Consider the following 22,286-nt stretch of genomic DNA (forward strand, 5'->3'; position numbering starts at 1 on the left):
TTTAAAAAGAGAAAGAAAGAGAGGGAGGGAGAAAAGAAAGCATTTTAAAATAAGCAACTTGTATTTTAATATATAATAGCTAATTTTTCACTTATTTAACAAAGCTGCATTGGGACTAACACTGTGCATCATGAAAAAGAGCAGCCTGGTTCTTTTCCTAAAGGAGCTCACATTCCTTGGGGATGTTATGAGAGCACATTCATGAGAGATTAAACCTAAGTGTCGTGACAGAGAATGGTTTCCTGAAAAAGGGATATTTCAGCTAAGCTCTAAATGATGAGTAGGATTTATCCAGGCAAATAGGAGGAAAACATTTTTCCAAACAAAGGAAATAGCATGCACAAATGCCCTGAGGTGAGAAAGGCATGGCACCTTTGAGGAACTGAAAGAACAGTGTAGCTTAATAAGATAAGGGAGGGAGCAAGAGGGAACAGGGGTGAGGTGAGGAGGAGGTTGAAGAATGGGCAGGAGCCAGATCACACAGAGCTTCTAAGCCATGAGTAGGCTTTGGTCTTCATTCAAAACCAATGGGAAATCTTTGAAGAATTTGACACAGGAGAGTGATACAGTCAGATTTCTAGTTTTCAAAAGAGAACTCTGGCAGCCATGTGGAAACTAGGTGGTGGGTGGAGGCAAGTGTGGATGGGGGAGACCTGTTAGGAGATCATTGAAATAGACCAGTTAAGGGACATTGGCTTAGATAGAGTAGGGGAGGTTAAATTTGATGGAGAGAAGTGAATATTTTGGGAAGTACTTTTGAGGACTTGAAAATTAGGAATGGATGTATGGGAGAGGGAGATGTCAAGGATTACTTCCAGATTGGGTTTCCACTGGTGGGTGAATAGAGAGCAGGGAGTGAAGACTCCATTTTGGGGGAAATGTCATTGTTACATGTTGGAATATTTACTTGAAGGTGCCTGTGAACCATCAGAATAGAGATATTGAATACATAGTAGGGTCTGGGGCTCAGAGGAGAGGTGTAGGCCAAGTTTAACAAATTGTAATCACATGCCTTTGATGTGATGCAGATTGGATTCTTATATCCAACAAAGGAAAATAGTGAAATGAACTGTTTTTTTCTTTCTTGGGGGAATTTTGCTTCACATGGAATTATAAGTGCTACAACAAATATTTAGGCAAACATTCAGTCAATTAAACACTTTTAAAAACATGAATTGAGTACCTAATATATATTAGGAACTTACTAGATTATGGGAACTTCTAAGACATCTCTTTTCTCTATGATAAAGGCTTAGCCAAGTACACATCTAAGAAGGACCAAGTTTTGTCACCATTGGTAAATTGGTAGTAAATTTAGGAACCTCTTTATTTAATGCAATGAGTAAGGTATTTTGTTTGCTGAATATGCAGCCTCGAGCTCCTTCTAAAATACTCAGGTTGACTGTTTCATGCCAGGTCACACTTTGCATTTGATTCTAAGCATCCCAAGCCCTTGAGAGCCTTACAGATGCATACCACATTTTAAAACAAATTTTGAGAATTACAGTTAGGAAGATTGTGCCAAGAATATAAGGATCACAATAGTCATTATTAATGACTTCTTTCCATGCTCAGACTTAGTAAGAATGATTTATATAATTTAGAACATTGACCCTATTGGCTACAGTGAATTTAAACTACTAATATTTTTCACTTTATAAAGAACAGAAGAAAAAGTACATTTGGATTCCTTCCATTACACGTTTCTTTCGTTATCTGTTTGAACTCCTGCGAAACAGTATTCCCTTGGAGTGGTGTGGAGGAAATACTTGGTGAAATAATTGAGCCAGAAGGCCATGATTCTCATTACTGCTGTGCCACTTGGGCGACTTTGGCAGGTCATTTCACCTCTCTAGGCCTCAAACCCCTTCACTGTAAAAATGGGGACAATAATACTAGATAATGTGAATACATAAAAGATTATAATAATGGCTAACTTTCACTGAGAATTTACTGTGTCCTAAGTACTTTCATGTCATGATTATTGGCTCTGTAGGATGACCAAGGAGATAAAAGAAGAAACATAGCTTAGAAAAAACACATTTTACTCATTTTTAATTTCTTTGAAGAATAAGAAATAATAGTAGTTTAAACTCAATGAAAAAGCCAAGTACTCTAAATAATAGAGCAATATTCTTATCAAATTAAAACATCTGAGATGATCTACTGGTTGGACCTTGACATTGGTAGGTAGAATTTCATGTAAACCTATCATTCTTAGGATGGGTGGAATTAAGCTGCAGAGAAAGAGGTTGGAGTAGGGTTAAGTAGAACAGTCAAGAGGATTGAGATTATAATTCTTAGCCAAGGTTTTTTCCTAATAATTTTGGGAGTCGAACTCAATGCATGCATACGGTGATTGAGTATCCTGTTGATCTCAAAACCTAAAAGGCCACTGCTGGAAAGGGTCAATGAATTTAATGACAGTTTCTTGCCCCGGGGGCGGGGGAGGATCATGGGCATATAGGAAAAAGAGGCAACGGTATAGGAGCAATTCTCTCAAGAACCAGGAAGGAGAAGGTCTCAGAGATAGGATAGGGTGGGGGGTGAGGCGTTGGGGGAGGGAGTTAAAATCAGAACAGGGAAGAAGAATAAGTGGAAGAAATGGAAGGCTTTCTGAGAATCTGCTGTGTGCCTGTCAGGCATGTGACAGGAAAGCCATGTGGAAAAGCTCAGCTGTGAAAGGAAGGAAACTGGAAGTGATGCCTTCTGGAAGCAAGTGAGTGAGTGGTTTTGATGCACCAGAGTGGGTTGTCACAAAAGATTGTCAATCCTGGGACTGTGGGGCTGCCGGGGGGCATCACTCTGAGCTCACACCTTTGCTATGGCTCCCAGAGCTAATGCAAGGTCTGAGTTCCATTATTTTCATATCTGTTGCTTTTTTTAAGCAGCCAGTTGCAGATGACTTTTAGCAAGTACAGAATTCATATTTAAGCGATGCATAATGAAAATCGATGGCTTTTTGTTGAGAAAAGTACAGTGTCAGGAAAATATCCCTGCCATCCTCTTTCCTCCTGTCACAGTGGTGGAAATTTTACATTTGAAAGTGAAAAGGCTTAAGATATAATTTTTTAATCCCATCTTTCCTGCCCACTTGCATCTCTTCCAAAGCTTGTCAGGGCCAAATTTGGAATAGTAAGAGCCATTAAAAGTTTGGCATCTTGCACTCTGTTTTTTGGAATAAACTCAGTGTGGGCCAATTTATGGTAAATTATTCTCTTCATGTGTGAATTTCCTTTTCTCTCTTGGCAAATTCATGTTTGCCTCTACACTCCTGCACACAGATCTCAAACACATACATTTATTACAGAATCTGTGTGGGATATGTGTGCGAGTGTTAAAGTGTGTGCCCGTGGCTGTACCCACAAGTGCGTATGCACATATTTGCACCTATGTGCCTGTATGATAGCAAATTGACTTAAACAGTTTGTCTCAGAGGTTTGTGTTGCTGTATGTATGTTAGCATACATTCTGTTGCAACCAGCAAACAGTTTTTCAGTCAAGAGATGACAGAATTCAGCAATCATTTTGGGAAACACCACAGTAAATAAATATATTGCTTACTTCTGTTAAACCAAGCATGCCAATCCTTAATAAAACTGAAGGCAAGCAGTGGCATTTCTCATCTTTGCCATCAAAGACAATTACAAGGCAGCTAATCCACTGCCAACAGGAAAGGCGGGGCCCAGGCCTTGCCGCACCCCTTGTATTCTCAACACAGAAAGTGCTGGAGCTAGGCATAATGATAACTTGGGATTATATGGGACTGTGGTGTCTGCCTCCCATTCAGAGAGCTTGGCTATAGGATGGACAGAGGCATGGCATCATGGGAAATTTCTTGACCTGCTCTTTGGGGTTATTTGACTCAGGGCAATTAAGGGCAAGATCCCAAAGGTGGTTTTTTTCTTTGCATGAGACGCTCTTTCCTGGCATATTTGAGAGCATATTAACTCAGCGTTTACAGGGCAATTTAAAAGTTTCTTTTCCTTTATGCATGAAGAAGGCACACATTTATGTGCTTTGAATTATTGCTAATAACATAACATGTTCCTAAATGGGCCTGTGTATGTTTAGCTCAAGTTTGGAAAAGGGTGTGGTATGAAAACAATTCACTCACTTCAGCAGCATTACTACAAATTTCTCAGCACGTCAATAAATAATTTCATGCATCTCATCCACACGCAAAATATACAACCATATGTTATTATTAGTATTGTTTCCTCACATAATTAGATTTAAGATAATTAAATCATGTTTTACAGTAGTTCCATAGAACATTAAACTCCAGCAAAACCCATAAATGCGTTTTATAGCTTTTGCGATGTTGACCATTTGATGTCATCATGAGCGGCAACTGGCCCTACCTAATTAAAAGGCCTTAATGAGCTTACTACACAAGGAAGTCTGGGAAATCAATATGCTGTTTTACAAAGAGTTCATTCTGGCTATTCTGTTTAGCATTTATTTAACAAATGCTCTGTGGTCACTTGAATATATGCCAAGCACTGTACCCAGTGCTGGCAATAAAAAGATTAATAAGACTCAGTCCCTTGTCCTCATAAATCTCAAAGCCTAGTGGTGGAGACAAACAATCCAATTAGTGTAGCTCCATGTTTTAGCAAGTTAGTGGGCAAGGTGTAGCGGGTAAGTGAGGAGTGATCCCTTGTGCCCTGGTGAAAGCACAAAGGAAGGCATCACAGAGGCGATGACACCCAGCTAAAGAAGGGGCCGGTAGGATGTCACCAGGCACAGGGAGTAGCACGTGCAGTGGCACAGGGGCTGAAGGGAGCACACTACTTAATTAAGGAGCCGCAGCTGGACTGGCCCTGAGCCAGCGTGGGAGAGGTGGGAGGGCAGAGGGAGGACAGGCCTGACCACATACATGGCACACCATCTCTGTTTCCCCACTTCTCCTTTCATTTTGCTTACTTAGTTCTCTTACATCATCTGTCTCTACCTGTCTTCTGAAATTTGAGAGATCTTTTAGAAAAACCGAGTTTTAGAGAATGTTTCTGACATTTTTTTAAATGCCCCAAATAATGCCCCAAATCCAAAGGACATTTCCTCCATTTTCTCTGTTTCTTCACCTTGAGTAGATAGCAGATAATTGGGGGTGTTGGAACAGGCTGGGTCAGATTCCAAACTTATTCTGGGTATATATCTATCTCCTGGAATGTTCTAGGAATGCAGAAAATGTGAGTTTGAGTGTGATGTTTCCTTTGTACATCCACAGAGCCCAATAAAGTGCTTAATGTGCAAGAAACTCAATACCTGGTATATAGCCTTGACTTAAAGAGTTTGAAAAAGTGTTCTCATTAAAACAGAGTATTAATGAGCGTCTATATGTATGTGTATAGATACTTCCTAGATATATTGTGCTTGTGTGGATACATATATGTGGAAATATATGTGGTGGTCAGAAACACAGGTATAAGGATGAAATGATTTGGTTGCTTTTACACATTTATGCAGGGCCAGTCACATAGCCTTAAATATATTTGTTCTACTGACATACAAGCCAAGTGCATTTATAGAGGTGTGACTGTGAACCTCTGAAATGTACACCCTTTGGTGGATATAGTATTTGGAATTGTAGGAAATCAATGTTAATAAACAGCAGCAGCAAAATATCAGGCAACTAACTTATTGTTACGTTTAAAGAATCCCAGACAACCAGTTTTATTATTTATCCACTCACAGAAATAATTATTTGCTTGAAATTGTAGCTTTCTGGCATTGTATTGACACAACATGAATAGTATATGGCACTTTATATTTGTTGAGTAACTGGAGAGGGCCGTACAGTCTGTCTTAAATACCAATATTGCTCTGTGGAGTATTCTTTTTCCAGCTGTGAACAGAATGCCCATGATGAGGCTCCATTTGTCCCCAGCTCTTTGCAGTTGTTATAAACCAGACACTTCATAATTTCCATAAACATTTAATATGGTTCAAATGTTGGCACAGAAATAATCTATTTTGCTCTACATTGTGGCTTCTTGAAAACATTTTTCCCATTTTCATTTTTTAAGTTCACCCTCACTTATTTTGTCACCTCATTTAGCACACCCTTTTAAGGAACAATTGCTACTCATGACCCAAAATGCTAAAAAGCAACAAATTGCCATAAATGAGTAAGAACACAAGCATAATGCCCATTCAGGTAACCTTTGTTTTTACAGATTTCTTAATAAAAAACAAGAAGCACAATAGGCCAAGGAGTTGTGTTTATGAGCTAGTTAATAGATTCATTTTGTATACCAAAATAACAAGGAAAAACATAGTAACTGGGATCTCCTTATTATGGCTTAGGAAAACATCACAGAAAGGGTTTTATATTAATTCTACAGAATTTTTAATAGTTCCAGAAAATCTGGATAAATGAGTCCTGTAGGTCACTTCAGAACGCCAGATGAGTGGCAGGCCCTGAAGTGGTTGACTGACTCATTGAGGCCAAAGTGTCAGAGTCTCTCTTCCCCCTCCAGTGACCTCAGCCAAACTGAAGTTCTGGACAACTTTGAAGGCTGTCATCAGAAATGCAACTGCAAGTCTATTTAGATACTTGGAACTTTTGGAAAATCAGTTTGGGGTGCACCGATTTCCTTGATGTTAAGAGAACTCTCAAATTAACCGGGGTTAACCCTGCCATGACATTAAATAATTTTCCAACGAGGCCACTATTCTTCTGGGTAGAATCTTTGAAATATTAAAAAATCAGATATTACCTTTTAGCAAGCAAAAGGAAACATAAAAACTCCTTTTCTGTGGGTATGTTGTTCTGTTATGGACCTGACATGGTGGGGCAGATTGAAAACATGAGTAAGATCACAAAGCGAGAAGACTGTGGCATCTCCATCCTGTTGCAGAGCTGGTATTGTGAATGAGACAGGGTGAGGAAGGAATTCCACATTCCTCAGTGTAATCAATCCATGAACCAGATACTTTTTGAAAGCTTCAAAACATTTGAATTATTTTCTTTCTCTCCTTTTATGTGTAACACTTTCTACAGACTGATGTGGTAAATATTAAGATTTGCTGGAGCATCTAATAAGGATGCACTGGGAACAGAAACCACAGGGTGGCACAAGGCGAACCATATGTCCAAATGCGAATGAGACTGAAGAAGAAACAAAATCAGATGTCCCCATGTGCTTCTGCAGTCTTTCTGTTTTGATTCTTTGTCTCTTTTTTCCCCTGATTTTTTTTCTGCTTCTTCCCCCCACCCCCCAGACAACACTTTCTGTTATCTTCCCAACTTAAATTTTAAAATTAGATTTTACTCTTCCACATTTTTAAGAACAAAGCTGCCATAGTTTGGCTCATCAAAAGCAAGCCCTTTCTTTATTCTTTTATTCTTGCTCTACTTCTTTTATTTATTTTATCGCTTTCTTAACAAAAAAGAACCACACATCTAATTAAACTGCCCAGCTGGCTTGGCTCTGTGGTTGAGCATCAACCTATGAACCAGGAAATCACAGTTCATTACCTGATCAGGGTATATACCTAGGTTGCGGGTTCGATCCCCAGGGGGGGCGTGCAGGAGGCAGCCAATCTCTCTCATCATTGATGTCTCTATCTCTCTCTCCCTCTCCCTTCCTCTCTGAAATCAATAAAAACATATTTTTAAAACACCTCATTAAACTGTACATTTTCAGCCTGAAGAGAGTTATTGATCCCTAGAACCTTACTTCTCAAAGTGTAACTTCAAACATTCAACATTTAGAGAATTACCTCCTAGGAGATTGTTAGAAATGCAGAATTTCAGGCCCTAGGGCACACTTATGAATCAGAATCTGCATTTTAATAAGATCCAGGGTATTCATGAGTATATAATGCTGGGAGGTGCTGTCCCAGGAGGGCACTTCTAAATCTCAGCTGAATATGTGAGTCAGATTTCTCACCTCTTCTTAGGTGTGTGAGGTGGCCCTTGGTCCTCGGCTATTCCTTTGGCCTCTCTGAGTCACAGAAGAGGCGGTCATTTGTTTTCACCTTTTGCAGGTATGTCCATGATTCAAGTGGACTTGAATTCTTGGGCTTATTGTGGGAGTCACCTTGGCTCTATCCACTGCATTAGAAATATTTGCTGACCTTTCCACCAGTGCCTGTCATCTCTGTTGTCTTTGGGCTATAAATGGAAGGTGTAAATTAGCATATAGTTCATCACCCACTTCCTGGTGCTGCCCAGCATATCATGGTATCAACCATCACTAATGGGATTAATTGGTCTTGACTGATTAAATTGTAAAACTTATACTTCCAAGGGTCATAAACACTGAGCCTTCATTGAAATCAAATGTATATTTTTAAAAGCATGTCCAGCATCATAGACTCCTTTCTGTTTGGATTTTGTTGACTTTAGTGGTATAAAAACCTGATCAGGAAAGGTTTGCCGTTATTACTACTTTGAATATGAACTTGTGCTCCTCAGCACTCTGAGTAGCTGATTAGGGGAGGGAGTAATATTCTCCTTGATTATTGGTTACACATATGGACTAAATCCTATTTTAATGGTGTCTAATGAGCCTTTCATTTTCAGAATTTTACACAAAAGCATCTAATAGAAAGGGAAAGTAATATTTCAAAGGTCATAGTAATGCCACCTAATGTCAACAATCTGTAATCAAGCCAATATATAGAGATGGTGATTACAGTTCCGTTGTGATCCTTTAAATATGAAATAATCTCCTGAATTAGCAAAGTGATGCAAGCTAGGGTTCTCTGGGTTTAAGGCAACTTATACTTAATAATTAAAGTTGGTTACTTGAAAACAGCCACAGACTTAAAGAGGTATTTCTTAGAGCGAGGCTTCATGCAACACAGTATTTTCAGACCCAGTGAGATTTAAAGTTCTGTCACTTCCAGTCTTATGTTTTATACTCTTATGTGTCTGTAAGCCACTGAAATGTGCAAATGGAACATGATGACTCCCCTCAGTGCTTTTTCTCAACAAGGGACTGCAATGGGCGCTGGAAACGCGGGATGTTCTGTGGTAAGGATGCCACAGAGGGAACTTATAGCCCTACCTATTTCAGAACCCGACATCTGCCTGGCAGCAGATTAAAGAGTGTGGGGAGTTCAAAGAATTCCTAGTATGAGACTGGCATTCTGAGATTTTGTCCCATTGGCTGTGCAGGAGGAGATAACCTTGCCCAACCCTGGACTGGAGATGTTCCTTTCCAATCTAGCGCTGCTGCTAGTCCATGGACTCTTGTCCCAATTAGAAATGGGTAAATCCCAAGAGATACTCACTGCAGTCAGGAAGTTTTCATAAGAAAACCGACAGTGGTTACAATAAATGGCATTCCTCAATGAGTGGTTACAACTCATTGGCACACTGTCACATCAGAATCTTTTGGAGGGCTTGTTAACACTCAGATATTGGGCCCCAGAACCAGGGTTTTGTTCTATAAATCTGGGGCGGGGCAAGAGAATTTGTATTTCCGACAAATGCTGATGAGGCAGACCAAGGTACACCAGCTTGGAGAATCACTGCTCAAGGTTCACTAGTATGTGCCCTGCCCAGGCTTTGCTTCCATCATCCCATGAGCGACGTTTGCATTGTATTCATCTTGATCCCCCCAATACCTAACACATAGTGCCACACTCATAGGGCTTACTCAGTATTTGTTGGGGGGAGGGAGGAATAATGCTATTTAGATGAAATTAAATAGCATTTAATTTCCCACCATCACTCCCCTCCCATGTTGCCTCCTTCTGCTATCTTGCTGGATGCTCAGAATCTGTTTGTTGTTTTTCTACTGTCTTCTCATATTGGGTCTGTGTTTGAACTACAGGCAACCTCAGGCCTGTTCATCTAGTTGTGTGTCACTGGGCCCTCCATAGCCAGACCCAGTAGGAGAGGACCTAATACCAGGATATTGGTCAATTTTTGTGTCAGTGTTGGTTGGTGACAGTAACGTGAGCAGTCAGGTGATGATTTTAACCTTAAATCTCAGGAGGTACCTTGCACTTTAGGAACCTTGATAAGAAAACATTTGGCTGAACCAAGGAAACACTCCTTCTGTGGTCCTTGCTTTCCTAGGTTTAGATATTCACTAAAGATTTGGAAAACATGAAAAAATAAGGAAAAAAGGTGTCCATTTGCCCAAACATCCAAAGCATTCAGTTTTGGTATTTTGTAACAATCTTTTGTAGTTCTACCTAAATGTTAGTTTATTTTTAATGCATTTGCATTTAATTAAACTTATAGCTCTAGGGATAAAATTGCCTGAAGGAGAGGAAAATCTTGTGTTGAATTACAGGGTTATTCCCATAATGAATGATAATGATTCATTACAGAATTGTTTGCTTTCAAGTTTTATCCAGATACCATTAGAGAGATGAATAGCACCTTCTTCCTCTTGCCGAATTGTTAGTGTGGCAAGTTCATTCAGGTGTGCTGCCCTGCATACACCTGATAGGCTGGGTGTTAGGCCTCCCCACTGCAACGTTTGTCAGTTCTTCATTGCCTGCTTTTACTGGTCTTGGGTTCATGGTTTTTTTTGTGTGTGTTTTTTTTAAAGTGAATTTCTTCAGTAAGAGTGAGCATGTGGTGTATATTGAGCCCGAGTACATGAAATTACCTTTCTTTTGCCTTTCTTTATACAAGCCCTTCACTCTTAATCATTTCCCCTGAAAATACTATGATGCTAGTACAAATAATACAAATACTTTTGTCTCCTGACTTTTGTTATAGAGGAAACATCTGAAATCAGCTGGATTTTCATGACTTTATAGCTAATTTTTTGTTGTGATTTTTTTAGTCTAGGTGTTCATATTTTCCTTCATCTTTGATATTTAAAAATGGTCAGGATATTCTGATATGTAGTTCACTTTTCACTGACTTGCTTGGAATGTAGCAAGCCCCTTGATCTTTGATCATTGCTTCTGTGAACAGCAATAGTAGCAATTAGTGGATTTTTAATTGGACATTCAATTGGACATTTACTTGGACATTTAACTAGAGAGACCTTGGAAATGCTAGTCTACATCCAGTTTGTGTCTGACCTAGGGGACAGATTGAATTAGTTCTAGGACATGTCTGAGATCCCTCTAATCACTTCATGGTAGATCCAGGGGTCTTGTTTGTCCAATACTCACAAAAACCTCATTCATCTATTCTCAAGTGGTTCTCCACTCCCATGTTGGTGCTGAAACAATACAGCCTGTTCTTTTACCAAGATCTGGGGACTGCAGAAGGGAGTGGATGCTGGGTCCTACCCACGTCTGGGTATGCACCCCTGGAACTGGCCCCAGAATGGTGTCCACTTACAAAAGAGCCTTGGTATGAAACAGGCTACAGGCTTGATGTGTTCAAAACCACAGGCTCATTTTAGACCTAAGTGTGGTCCACCAAGTGATTCCAAGTAAAATAATCTGAGCTCCAAGAGGTTGCTGTAAGTTGTCATTCAGAGAGAACCTTAAAAACAGAGGTTTGGTCAACAGAGGCCTCTTAGCTATGAATTGGGGGTTAACTTTGAGCACCTTTATTCTCAAACTTGTGACCCAGTTGAAAATCTGTGGAAATAAACCATTTAACTCCTCCTTTCCCCTAGCGACATAGCATTCTATCTTTCACTCTGTTGCAAAAGTAGTTGGCTTCGTCAGCAATCATTTTCTGTTCAGGCTAAAGTTATAAAAATCAGAAAAACACCAAAGTCATTTTAAGCAAAATATAAAAATTGAAATAAACCAACATATGTCTATGAAACATGTATAACTCACAATCAAAAAATAAGTGCAACTTTCATATATTTCTTAAAATACTTCAGCATACAAAATCTGGACAACTTAAAAAGATGGGGTTATGACATGTTTGAATATCCTTCCTCATTAGTTCGTCCTTTACTTAAAAATGAAAATTCAAATAACTAAAACCTGGCCAGCTCTGGATCATCCCTTCATGAACAGTGTACTCCATCATCTAATGTAATAAGCAAGAGAACCAAAGAGTTTCATGAAAGATCTTGAAGTAAGGTTAGGTAATACCTGCTAATTTTGAATGGAAACCATCTAGTATTTACCTTTGATTATATTCTGTGTTCCCTACACCCCTCCTCACACATGCATTCTTCTACAAGAAGTGTGGTTTCTTAATTGCTGTAAATATATTATGCTTTGTTCTTATTAATTTTTCCCATATTCATAAGTTTCTCTTTCATGGAAATTCCAATGCTATTAAAACTGTCAAAGTGACAAATATTTTGGGGCTTAGCACCAATAAGAGAGTTAAAGGATAAAAATGCCCATCTCACCTTTATGCTTCCTTTATAGGCTTGCTCTAACACATTTTCTTTTTTTTTTTTTTTTTTTTTTTTTTTAATATATTTTATTGATTTTTTTACAGAGAGGAAGGAAGAGGGATAGATAGTCAGAAACATCGATGAGAGAGAAACATCGATCAGCTGCCTCCTGCACACCTCCTACTGGGGATGTGCCCGCAACCAAGTTACATGCCCTTGACCGGAATCGAACCTGGGACCTTTCAGTCCGCAGGCTGACGCTCTATCCACTGAGCCAAACCGGTTTTGGCCACATTTTCTTTATTAGATTGTCATTTCAAGGGTTGGAATCTCTTTGACCAGCTAATGGTGGCTGATATTTTGCCCACAGAAGGCATTATATAAAAATTACCATCAGTAAATATTATTGATAAACCAATGAAGCATTTCTTGAACTTGCCAGTCTTTCATTTTTAATTCTTTTCTTCTGGAACTAGGTAACCAAATTTCTTAAAAAAAAAAATAATAATAAAATAAATAAAACCATTACTTTATTAGGAACATTATTTAGCATTAAATGAATTGTCTTTTAGTACCCTTTTGAAAACATGTTTAAAAACTGTGTCTAGCCGAAACCGGTTTGGCTCAGTGGATAGAGCGTCGGCCTGTGGACTGAAAGGTCCCGGGTTCGATTCCAGTCAAGGGCATGTACCTTGGTTGCGGGCACATCCTCAGTGGGAGGTGTGCAGGAGGCAGCTGATCGATGTTTCTCTCTCATCGATGTTTCTAGCTCTCTATCCCTCTCCCTTCCTCTCTGTGAAATATCAATAAAATATATTTAAAAACAAAAACAAACAAAAAAAAAAAAACTGTGTCTAATTAGGCTTGGCATTACCCTTAACAAGTTCAACCTTTTGGGATTTGGAAAACCCCTTAAAATGGAGTTAAGCAAGTTTATGATAATAATAATTCAATGACACATACCTTTTTCATCTTGAACTCTTGGATCTTCAATTCACTTTTTTTCTCATACATCACTCTAATTTTTCTTGTTAGTTTATTTTGTAAAAAGTTCCTTCCTGGTTCCTTCAATTTAGACCAATTTGGAAATGGAAAAGTATGTTAATTTTTTAATAAATCTTTAAGACACGCATTACTGTATTTTTATTAACTGAGCCAGATGGCTCACAGTGAATTCTCTCTGACATAAGTCATCACAGGATTCTGTTTGGGACCCAAGTCTGATACAGAAAGTGGCATGTATATTTAGTGGAAAAGTGCAGTTTGCATAAACATATAGATACATTTAAAAGTAATATTTGTTACTGTTTGGATTTCATTTTTATTTTTTGTGTTATGCTAAGTACAAACTAAGAACATTATTTTCTATCCCTCAAACTTGAGCTCTCAAGGTCCTTTTCAACAACCCCAAATTGTTTTTTCTCTACAGTTTGAAGGTTGCAAGAAGGCCTTTTCAAGGCTCGAAAATCTCAAGATTCACTTGCGGAGTCACACGGGCGAGAAGCCTTACTTGTGCCAGCATCCGGGCTGTCAGAAGGCCTTCAGTAACTCCAGCGACCGCGCCAAGCACCAGAGGACGCATCTGGACACTGTAAGAATGGCAGGAGCTTTCCAACTTTCAGCCCGAAGCCCGGTGTGAGGAAGTGCCCTTTTGATAGTGGGATGGTGAAGGTGTTTGCTTTATGGCCTGCAGGTTAGAGGGGTAATGCCAAGGGCAGCAGTGGAACCTGGTAAAGAGCCAGAGGGGCCTTGTTTGGCTCTTTCCTAATTTTTCTGTAGTCATGAGTATCCTAAATATTACAGCTGCCTGGGACTAAGGGGTTTTTTGGTGACCTCTGTGTCCTAAGCAGAGGCAGTTTAGGGACTGTCATATAGTATATTTTAGTACAGAGAATGACCACTACAGATTGGTCATTAAATTAAATATTCAAATATCAAAATGTACTAAGACACACAATATACAGGGCGTAGCAAAAGTAGGTTTACAGTTGTGAGCACATGAAACAATTTATTCTTGTATTATTACTTATTAATTATTGTATTATTTTCCATACCAACAAGTGTACTTTTTTTTTTCTTATTCTGGTTATTTTCTTCTTGACATAAACAAGTGGAGGCTGGCATGGGTTTTGAGAGTGAATGTGGCCTTTTGCTTTAGAAACCCCCTGGTATTTTCACCTTTAAGTAATCTAAAAAGAATCAGCAGCTCTTTCCCCAGGGCTCAGTTTTATGATTTTCATTATCACACCTTCTTAGAGCATTTACAAATGTCTTTTCTAGACTTTACACTCGCTTTTATATTCTCAATGATGTTGAATGTCCTTCTTTGCATTTCTCAGGTTTTGATGCCATTTTCCTTATATGAGGCCAGGTAGACTGTATATAATTTCACTTCACTTAAAACCATCAAGATAATTGCATTATACACATCACAGATCTCTTATCCCACATTCTTGCAAATAATGTATTCATGACATTGCTTTTTCAATGTTAACATTCTGATGTCTGTTATTAAACTACACCAGAATTTGAAGTTTGAAAAGATACTGTGATTTCTACATACCTTCTCATACATATTTAATATTCTCCTGATGTTATAGTTGACATATTTATTAAATTTTATATTAGTCTCTATTAGTCATATTGATAAAAGTCATTTTAACTATGTCACGTAACCTTTCTAAACAGAATTATCTCCTGCTATACATAAATGTGATGGTTTGCCTAGTAAATATCTGAAATATAATTAGAGTAAAATGGATATAAGATTGACCCTTTCTGCTCCAGCTGAATTGAATTAAGTGATTTTAGGACCAACAGAATAGAATATTAAATGAATAAATTTGGTGAATAGCAGTATTTTTTAAAGGTAGAAATAGGAAAAAAGAATAAATTATGTTAAAAATGCCCTATTTTGTATGTCTAAAATGGTCTGGGTAGAATCCAATAAATTTTTCAATTTATCATTAAACATTATCATGGAAGAATGAACATTCATGAGACAAGATTGTCTTGAGAAATTGCTTCTACTCTAGCTAGTTATCTGTAGTTTGAAAGAACTATTGTGAAGCTAAGTGTTAGGGTTCTACTACACCCTTCTTTGCTTGGAGCTAATTTTAGCTAATCAAACTTAAGAGCATTTTCTAAAATCATTTTGGAATTTTAAAAAATATCCCTTTTTAAAACTTTTGAGGAAAACTACCTAAGATAATGATTTTATGATTCAGTTCAATGCAATAGCTTTTAAAACTCATCTATTTTTTTTAAATCACTTATTTATTAAATATTTTTAAATATATTTTTATTGTTGATAGTATTACAGCTATCTCCCATTTTCTCCCTCTTCCCCTCCCTCCTCCCAGCCCTTACCCACTCCCCTAGGTCTTCACTGCTCTATTGCCCTTGTCCATGGGCTATGCATATAAGTATATAAGTTCTTTGGTTTATCTCTTCTCATCCCCCTAACGCCACATCGAGGTATGTCAGTCTGTTCCATACCTCCATGCTTTGGGTCTTAGTTGGTTGAAGTCATCATTTTTACTTTTAAGATCCAAACTACCTATGGTTTAAATTTTTATTGTGTTTAACAAATTGATGCGCTTTCTTAAAATCATATAGAAATGAAACATTTGTTTTAAAGAGCAAACTGTAGTTGCTGAAAGAATTTGTTATTTAAATTTAGGTGTTCATTCTCTTTCAGTAAGTACTCCTTACGCTAAATGCTGTCAGAATTTTGGATAAAGTATCTTTCTTCACTAAGTGGATTCTTTACTTACAGGAAAATGGTTTTTCCATAAAGATAACTGAATTCATAATTCTAACCCTGAATAGTTTTAATTCAGTTTTCTGTTAGCATATTAATACTCAAACGGAAATAATTTTACAGTACAAAAATAAAAAGGATTCCAGACTCAGCCTTAAGCTCCACACTTCACATTGCTCAGGAGCAGCGAGGAATTGGAGTAGCAAAATTTCTGTTCTCATCACACTCAGCCAAGGGCTTATTCACATACCCCAGGCTTAATATCATGACTTCTCTACAACTAATACCATTAATGTCCCTCTGGCTGATTTTTCATGTGTCTGTTGTTGGAAACCTGTCTCCTGCTCATTTTCTACTAATTTTCCCTTTTAATTCTCTCCCTGTCTTTTTCTGAATCAGGTTTCTTCTGAAACATTCCCAGTCTTTTCTGGACTTTTCTACAGCTTCTTTATACCTGAACTCTTAAAGAATGTGTGTTTCCTAGTTTCTGACAGTCCCAAAGACTGTTTTCAGGGGAACATAACTGTAAGTATGACCAGAGATGTTTACTAATAATTTCCATGTTTAAAAAATGCCATGAGATTCCTATAACAGTATACACCATGGCAATTTCTTAAAAATCATCAAAGATAGGCAATCTCTTTGTTTCTTGAAAGTTTACTCTCCTTTCTGCCTTGATGCACACTTACTGGGCTTTCTTATTAAAATGTCCAAGTATTACCCAACATTTCATATCAGTTGGTAATTGCTCATGCTCTGAAGCCAATAAATAGTCTTTAAGTAGACCTTCCCCAGTTACTTTTAGGATTTAACCACAGCCATTTCTTTCTGTCTTTCTTATTTAGAAACCTTATGCTTGTCAGATTCCAGGATGCACCAAACGCTACACAGACCCAAGTTCCCTAAGAAAGCATGTGAAGGCTCATTCTTCCAAAGAACAACAAGCGAGGAAAAAGGTAATTTTAAAAAAGAAGTTAGTCAGAAAAAAGCAGTTAAATTCTTGAATACTGGGAGCTTCTGCAGGGCATTGGAAATTCGTATACTTCTCAAGGTCTGATATGTGTTAGACTCTTTGCAGAGAGAAGTCTTCCATGAAATAACAGGCATCCTTCATTTTATTGGGTTCTGTTTATTGCTCTTCCTAGGTATTGTTTTTCATAAGACCATCCACCAGCCAAAAGACTGACTCCCTGAAGGCTCAAATGATGGTTAGCATTTTTTAGCAATAAAGTATTCTTAAATTAAAGTATGTACATTGTTTTTTCAGACATAATGCTACTGCACACTTATAAGACTATACTTATTATATGTATTGGGAAACCAAAAAATACCTGTCGCTTGCTTTATTGCAGGGTTCTGGAACCAAACCTGAAATGTCTCTGAAGGATGCCTGTAATAGCAAGGTTGTGATATGTATAACTGATATAGCCAGATATGAATAGGGATAAGAGAAAATTAAGTATAAGTCTCCTAAATTGGAAAGTAATAAAAGGCTTTTATGGAAATTAAGTCCAAATAACAAGAATATTGAATTGGAAAAAACAGTACAACAGAAATCCTGTCTGGAGATAAGTGCTTTTTCACAAAATATAGATAGGCTAAAATAATTTTAACTCCAATGAAGAAGGTAGGTTAGTCTCTAGGATGAGTAAGAATAGAAGCATTCCTCCCTTTAAGCTTAGAAAAAAATATTTATTGTCCTGGCCAATTTAGCTCTGTGGTTAGAGCATCAGGCATCAGACCAAAGGGTCCATCCGGGTTTGATTCTGGGGTCAAGGGCATGTATCTGGGTTGCAGATTCCCCGCCCTCAGTCAAGGCGTGTATGGGAGGCAACCAATTGATGTGTCTCTCTTGCATCTATGTTTCTCTCTCCCCCTACTCCCTCCCTTCCACTCTTTCTAAAAATCAATGAAAAAAATATCCTCAGGTGAGGATTTAAAAGAAATGTTTCTTAATAGGTACAGTGAATGAAAATATGGGAAAGGAATTGAGCCTAAAATTACTTTGACATCAATGAAGGATCAATATATCTTTCAAAGCTTATAGAAATCATAGTATTTTAGGTTTAGAAGCAATGCTAAAGATCAACCAGCCAGCCCACCTGACTTGTTTTCCAGACCTCATAAGACCTCCAGCAAGTGGTTGGCTGTGCTGTGCTTCAATGCCTCAAGAGATGAGGAGCTTACCACCTCACAAGGCATCCTATATAATAAAAGCCTAATATGCTAAGTGTCTGGTTGTCCAGTGACCAGTCGACTGTTCAACCAATCAAAGCGTAATATGCTAATGATATGCTAAGGTCGCACAACCACTTGCTATGATGTGCACTGACCACCAGAGGGAAGACACTCCAACTGGTAGGTTAGCTTGCTGCTGGGGTCCAGCTGATCAGGACTGAGCAAGATGGGCCGAGCACACCATAGAGCCCTCCTGCAGTCCCTCTTCAGTCCCGATCATGCATCGGTGGGGTCCCTTGGCCTGGCCGGCACCCTCTCGCAATCTGGGATCCCTCGGGCAATGTCAGAAAGCCGGTTTCAGCCCGATCCCGCAGGCTACTCCCCTCAGGAGGACGCCAGTTGCAGGGCTCACGGTTGGCGAGCACTGCTGTGGTGGTGTGAGCCTCTCCCGATTGGGACTGATTGGGCACAAGCCCCTGGCAAGCACTGTGGGGCCAGGATGAGCAGGAGTGGCTGGTAGGAGCTGCAGGCGGCGTTGAACTGCGGGTTTCAGCCTGATGCCTGCAGGCCACCCTGAGGGACCCCACCTGTGCACGAACTCGTGCACCAGGCCTCTAATTTCCTAATAATTGAGTTTGTAAACTTTTGGACCAATACGTATCCTCTGACTATGGCAGAAAATATGTTGACTTGACTGTGGTTTTTTGAATATTTCATTTGTGTTCAGGTGGGTACATGATTCACTTAAGGGCCCTTCATAACCAACTTAAGGGAAGTTTAAGACTCAACTTATTTCAAGTGATTGAACCTCTTGACCATGGTTTTAAAGCAACCATGACTTCTAGCTACTTAGAGTCTTGTATTCTTTCATGGTTTTTAGGGATATAACCTTTTTATGTTGGGAAATGCTCTGTAGTCTTTTTGTTACTCTTCCTTGAGAGGTATTAGCGCAAAGCCAGTTAGTTGAGGGCTTATATATGGAAATAATTTGACCTCTTCCCTGTTAGAAAAATGCCAGTTAAAAGGATGTGATAGATATTATTATTATTTTAAAAAATCTTTATTGTTGAAAGTCTTATATATGTCCCTTCCGCTCTCCCCCAACCATTAACCTCTTCTAGCCTGTCCCCACCCTCACCCCTGGCCTTCACTACCCTATTGTCTATGTTCATGGGTTATGCATATATGCATAGAAGTTCTTTGGTTGATCTCTTCCCACCCACCCACTCTTCCCCACCTTCCCTCTGAGGGTCAACAGTGTGCTCCATGCTTCTATGTATCTGGATCTATTTTGTTCATCAGTTTATTTTATTCATTAGATTCCACATATGAGTGAGATCATGTATGCTTATCTTCCTCTGACTGGCTTATTTTGGTTAGCATAAAACTCTTCAGGATATTCTTAATTGTATACAAACCCACTCTAGTAAGCCAATTGTTGAAATCATTTTTTTTTCTCTATAAATATAGTTAGGTCTCTTTAATTAGAATCCCAGTAAGTTGATAATAGATGATTATTATCAACATATAATAGTATCAACAATAATAGATGATCATTTGTGTGGATTAGATATGTTCTTGTATTTTAAAAGAGCAAAGGAGCTAAATGAGTAATATTATAATATAAATAAAGTTGTAAGGAGATGTTTAATATTCTTTTTTTTAAAAAAAAAAATCCTCACCAAGGATATATATTTTCCACTGATTTCTGGAGAGAATGGAAGGGAGGAAGAAGGAGAGGAGAGTTAGAGAGAAACATCGACTGGTTGCCTCCCCTATATGCCCCTACCGGGGCTGGGGAACCTACAACTGCCCTTGTTCAGGAATCAAATCCTTGACCCTTAGGTCTGCAGGTAGATGCTCTAACTACTGAGCAAAACCAGCCAGGGCAATATTGTTAAAATAATACATCATTGTTGCATACCGTTAACGTTGAGCAGGACTACTGCCTAATGGTTTTTGTCTTTGTCTGTGTATATCTTATAAACTTGAAGTGATAAGTTGTGTTCAAAACAAACAAAAACCTCTTGATGAGAGTTTTTCCCCCTAAATATGACCATTCTCCAGATCATAATTAGGTTTTACTGTAATGGCAAATCTGACCTGAGATTGGAGAACACCTTCATAGATAGTAAGTTGTCATGGACATGACAGAATAAAAGTCCCATATTGAGACAAATAAGCTACAATATGTAGTGACAGTGAGTATGGAAACATAATATACATTTTCAGGAATTGTTAATGGTTTCTATTGTTCAAACATGGTACATTTCAGCCTCTATAAAGGAAGAGTAGTTTATGTGAAAGATGCTCAGAGCACTAATTTAAAAAAGAAAATCAAACTTTAAGATTACAAATTATAAATTTACTAGAGGCCCGGCGCACGAAATTCGTGCATGGGGGGGTGGGGGAGCTGTCCCTCAGCCCAATCTGCACCCTCTCCAATCTGGGACCCCTCGAGGGATGGCCGACTGCCTGTTCAGGCCTGATCGGGCCTAAACAGGCAGTCGACATCCCTCTCACAATCCAGGACTGCTGGCTCCCAACTGCTCGCCTGCTTGCCTTCCTGATTGCCCCTAACTGCTTCTGCCTGCAGCCTGATCACCCCCTAACCACTTCCCTGCCAGCCTGATTGATGCCTAACTGCTCCCCTGCCAGCCTGTTTTTCCCTAACTGCCTTCCCCTGCAGGCCTGGTCACCCCTAACTGCCCTCCCCTGCAGGCCTGGTCACCCCTAACTGCCCTTCCCTGCAGGCCTGGTACCCCTTAACTGCTCTTCCCTGCAGGGTTGGGTCCCCCCCAATTGCCTTTCCCTGCAGACCCAGTCACCCCCAACTTCCCTCCTCTGCTGGCCGGGTCACCCCTAACTGCCCTCCCCAGCAGGCTTGATCGCCCCCAACTGCCCTCCCTTGCAGGCCTGGTTCCTCCCAACTGCCCTCCCCTGCTGGCCACCTTGTGGTGGCCATCTTGTGTCCACATGGGGACAGGATCTTTGACCACATGGGGGCAGCCATCTTGTGTGTTGGAGTGATGGTCAATCTGCATATTACTCTTTTATTAGATAGGATAGAAGCCTGGTGCATGGGTGGGGGCCAGCTGGTTTGCCCTGAAGGGTGTCCCGGATCAGGGAGGGGGTTCCCTTGGGGCGTGGGGCAGTCTGGGCGAGGGGCCTGTGGTGGTTTGTAGGCCAGCCACGCCCCCCAGCGACCCATGCGGAGGCCCTGGTATCTGGGATTTATTTATCTTCTACAATTGAAACTTTGTAGCCTGGAGTGGAGCCAAGCCTTCTGCTCACTCTGTGGCTGCCGCCATTTCTGTTGGGATTTATATATCTTCTATAATTGAAACTTTGTAGCCTTAAGCGGAGGCCAAAGCAGGCCAGGGCTGCAGAAGCTTGGCTTCCTCCATCGCCATGGGCAAACCTAGCCTCCTGCTCTCTCCAGCTACGTGCTGCCACCATTTCTGTTGGGATTTATTTATCTTCTATAATTGAAACTTTGTAGCATTGAGTGGAGGCCGGGGCCAGCAAGGGCAGGCGGAAAGCTTGGCTTCATCCATTGCCAAGGAAACCCAAGCCTCCCTCCTGCTCTCTGTGGCTGCAGCCATCTTGGTTGGGTTTATTTGCATATTCCCTCCTGATTGGCTTGTGGGAGTGGCTGGTGGTCGTGGTTTGTGGGTGTAGCAGAGGTATGGTCAATTTGCATATTACTCTTTTATTAGATAGGCTAGACAATTTTCAGACAAACCTTCAACAGGCAATCTAGCTAACAAGGAACAGTATTATAATCTAATGTTAAGTATTTCAGTATTGTCATAATTTTTTCTTAAGTAAAATAACTTTTCATCTCTGATGATTTAGCTTTTGATGCTCACTCAGTTTTGTGCAGATGGTTGAGTAGGATTTGGCTGACTTTCATTGCCTGGTCTTTAGTGACAACTTTACTGTGTTTACTTCCTGAATTCTAACCTGTCTTTTTAATATAAAGATTTAAAAATCCTTTATAGATCTATGCTGGATTAATTTATGGAAATTAAAATGAAAAAAGTTGTTCCACCCAATAAAAAGAGGAAATGTCCCTCCCAGGAGAAACAGTGCTAATAAAC

General features: G+C 39.4%; 1 protein-coding gene across 1 annotated transcript in view; it reads left to right on the forward strand.

Moving 5' to 3' along the window:
- The window catches only part of GLIS3 (GLIS family zinc finger 3), a gene marked incomplete at its 3' end in the record, with an annotated part of 480,703 nt that overhangs the window by 356,082 nt on the left and 102,335 nt on the right, over positions 1 to 22,286 (forward strand). The window contains exons 4-5 of the mRNA XM_080671372.1: positions 13,672 to 13,833; positions 16,851 to 16,961. Coding sequence (XP_080527498.1) covers positions 13,672 to 13,833; positions 16,851 to 16,961 — 273 coding nt within the window. The remainder of the gene's footprint in view (positions 1 to 13,671; positions 13,834 to 16,850; positions 16,962 to 22,286) is intronic.

This window comes from Plecotus auritus (genome assembly GCF_963455305.1).
Source record: "Plecotus auritus genome assembly, chromosome: 5".
NCBI classification, from domain to species: Eukaryota; Metazoa; Chordata; class Mammalia; order Chiroptera; family Vespertilionidae; genus Plecotus; species Plecotus auritus.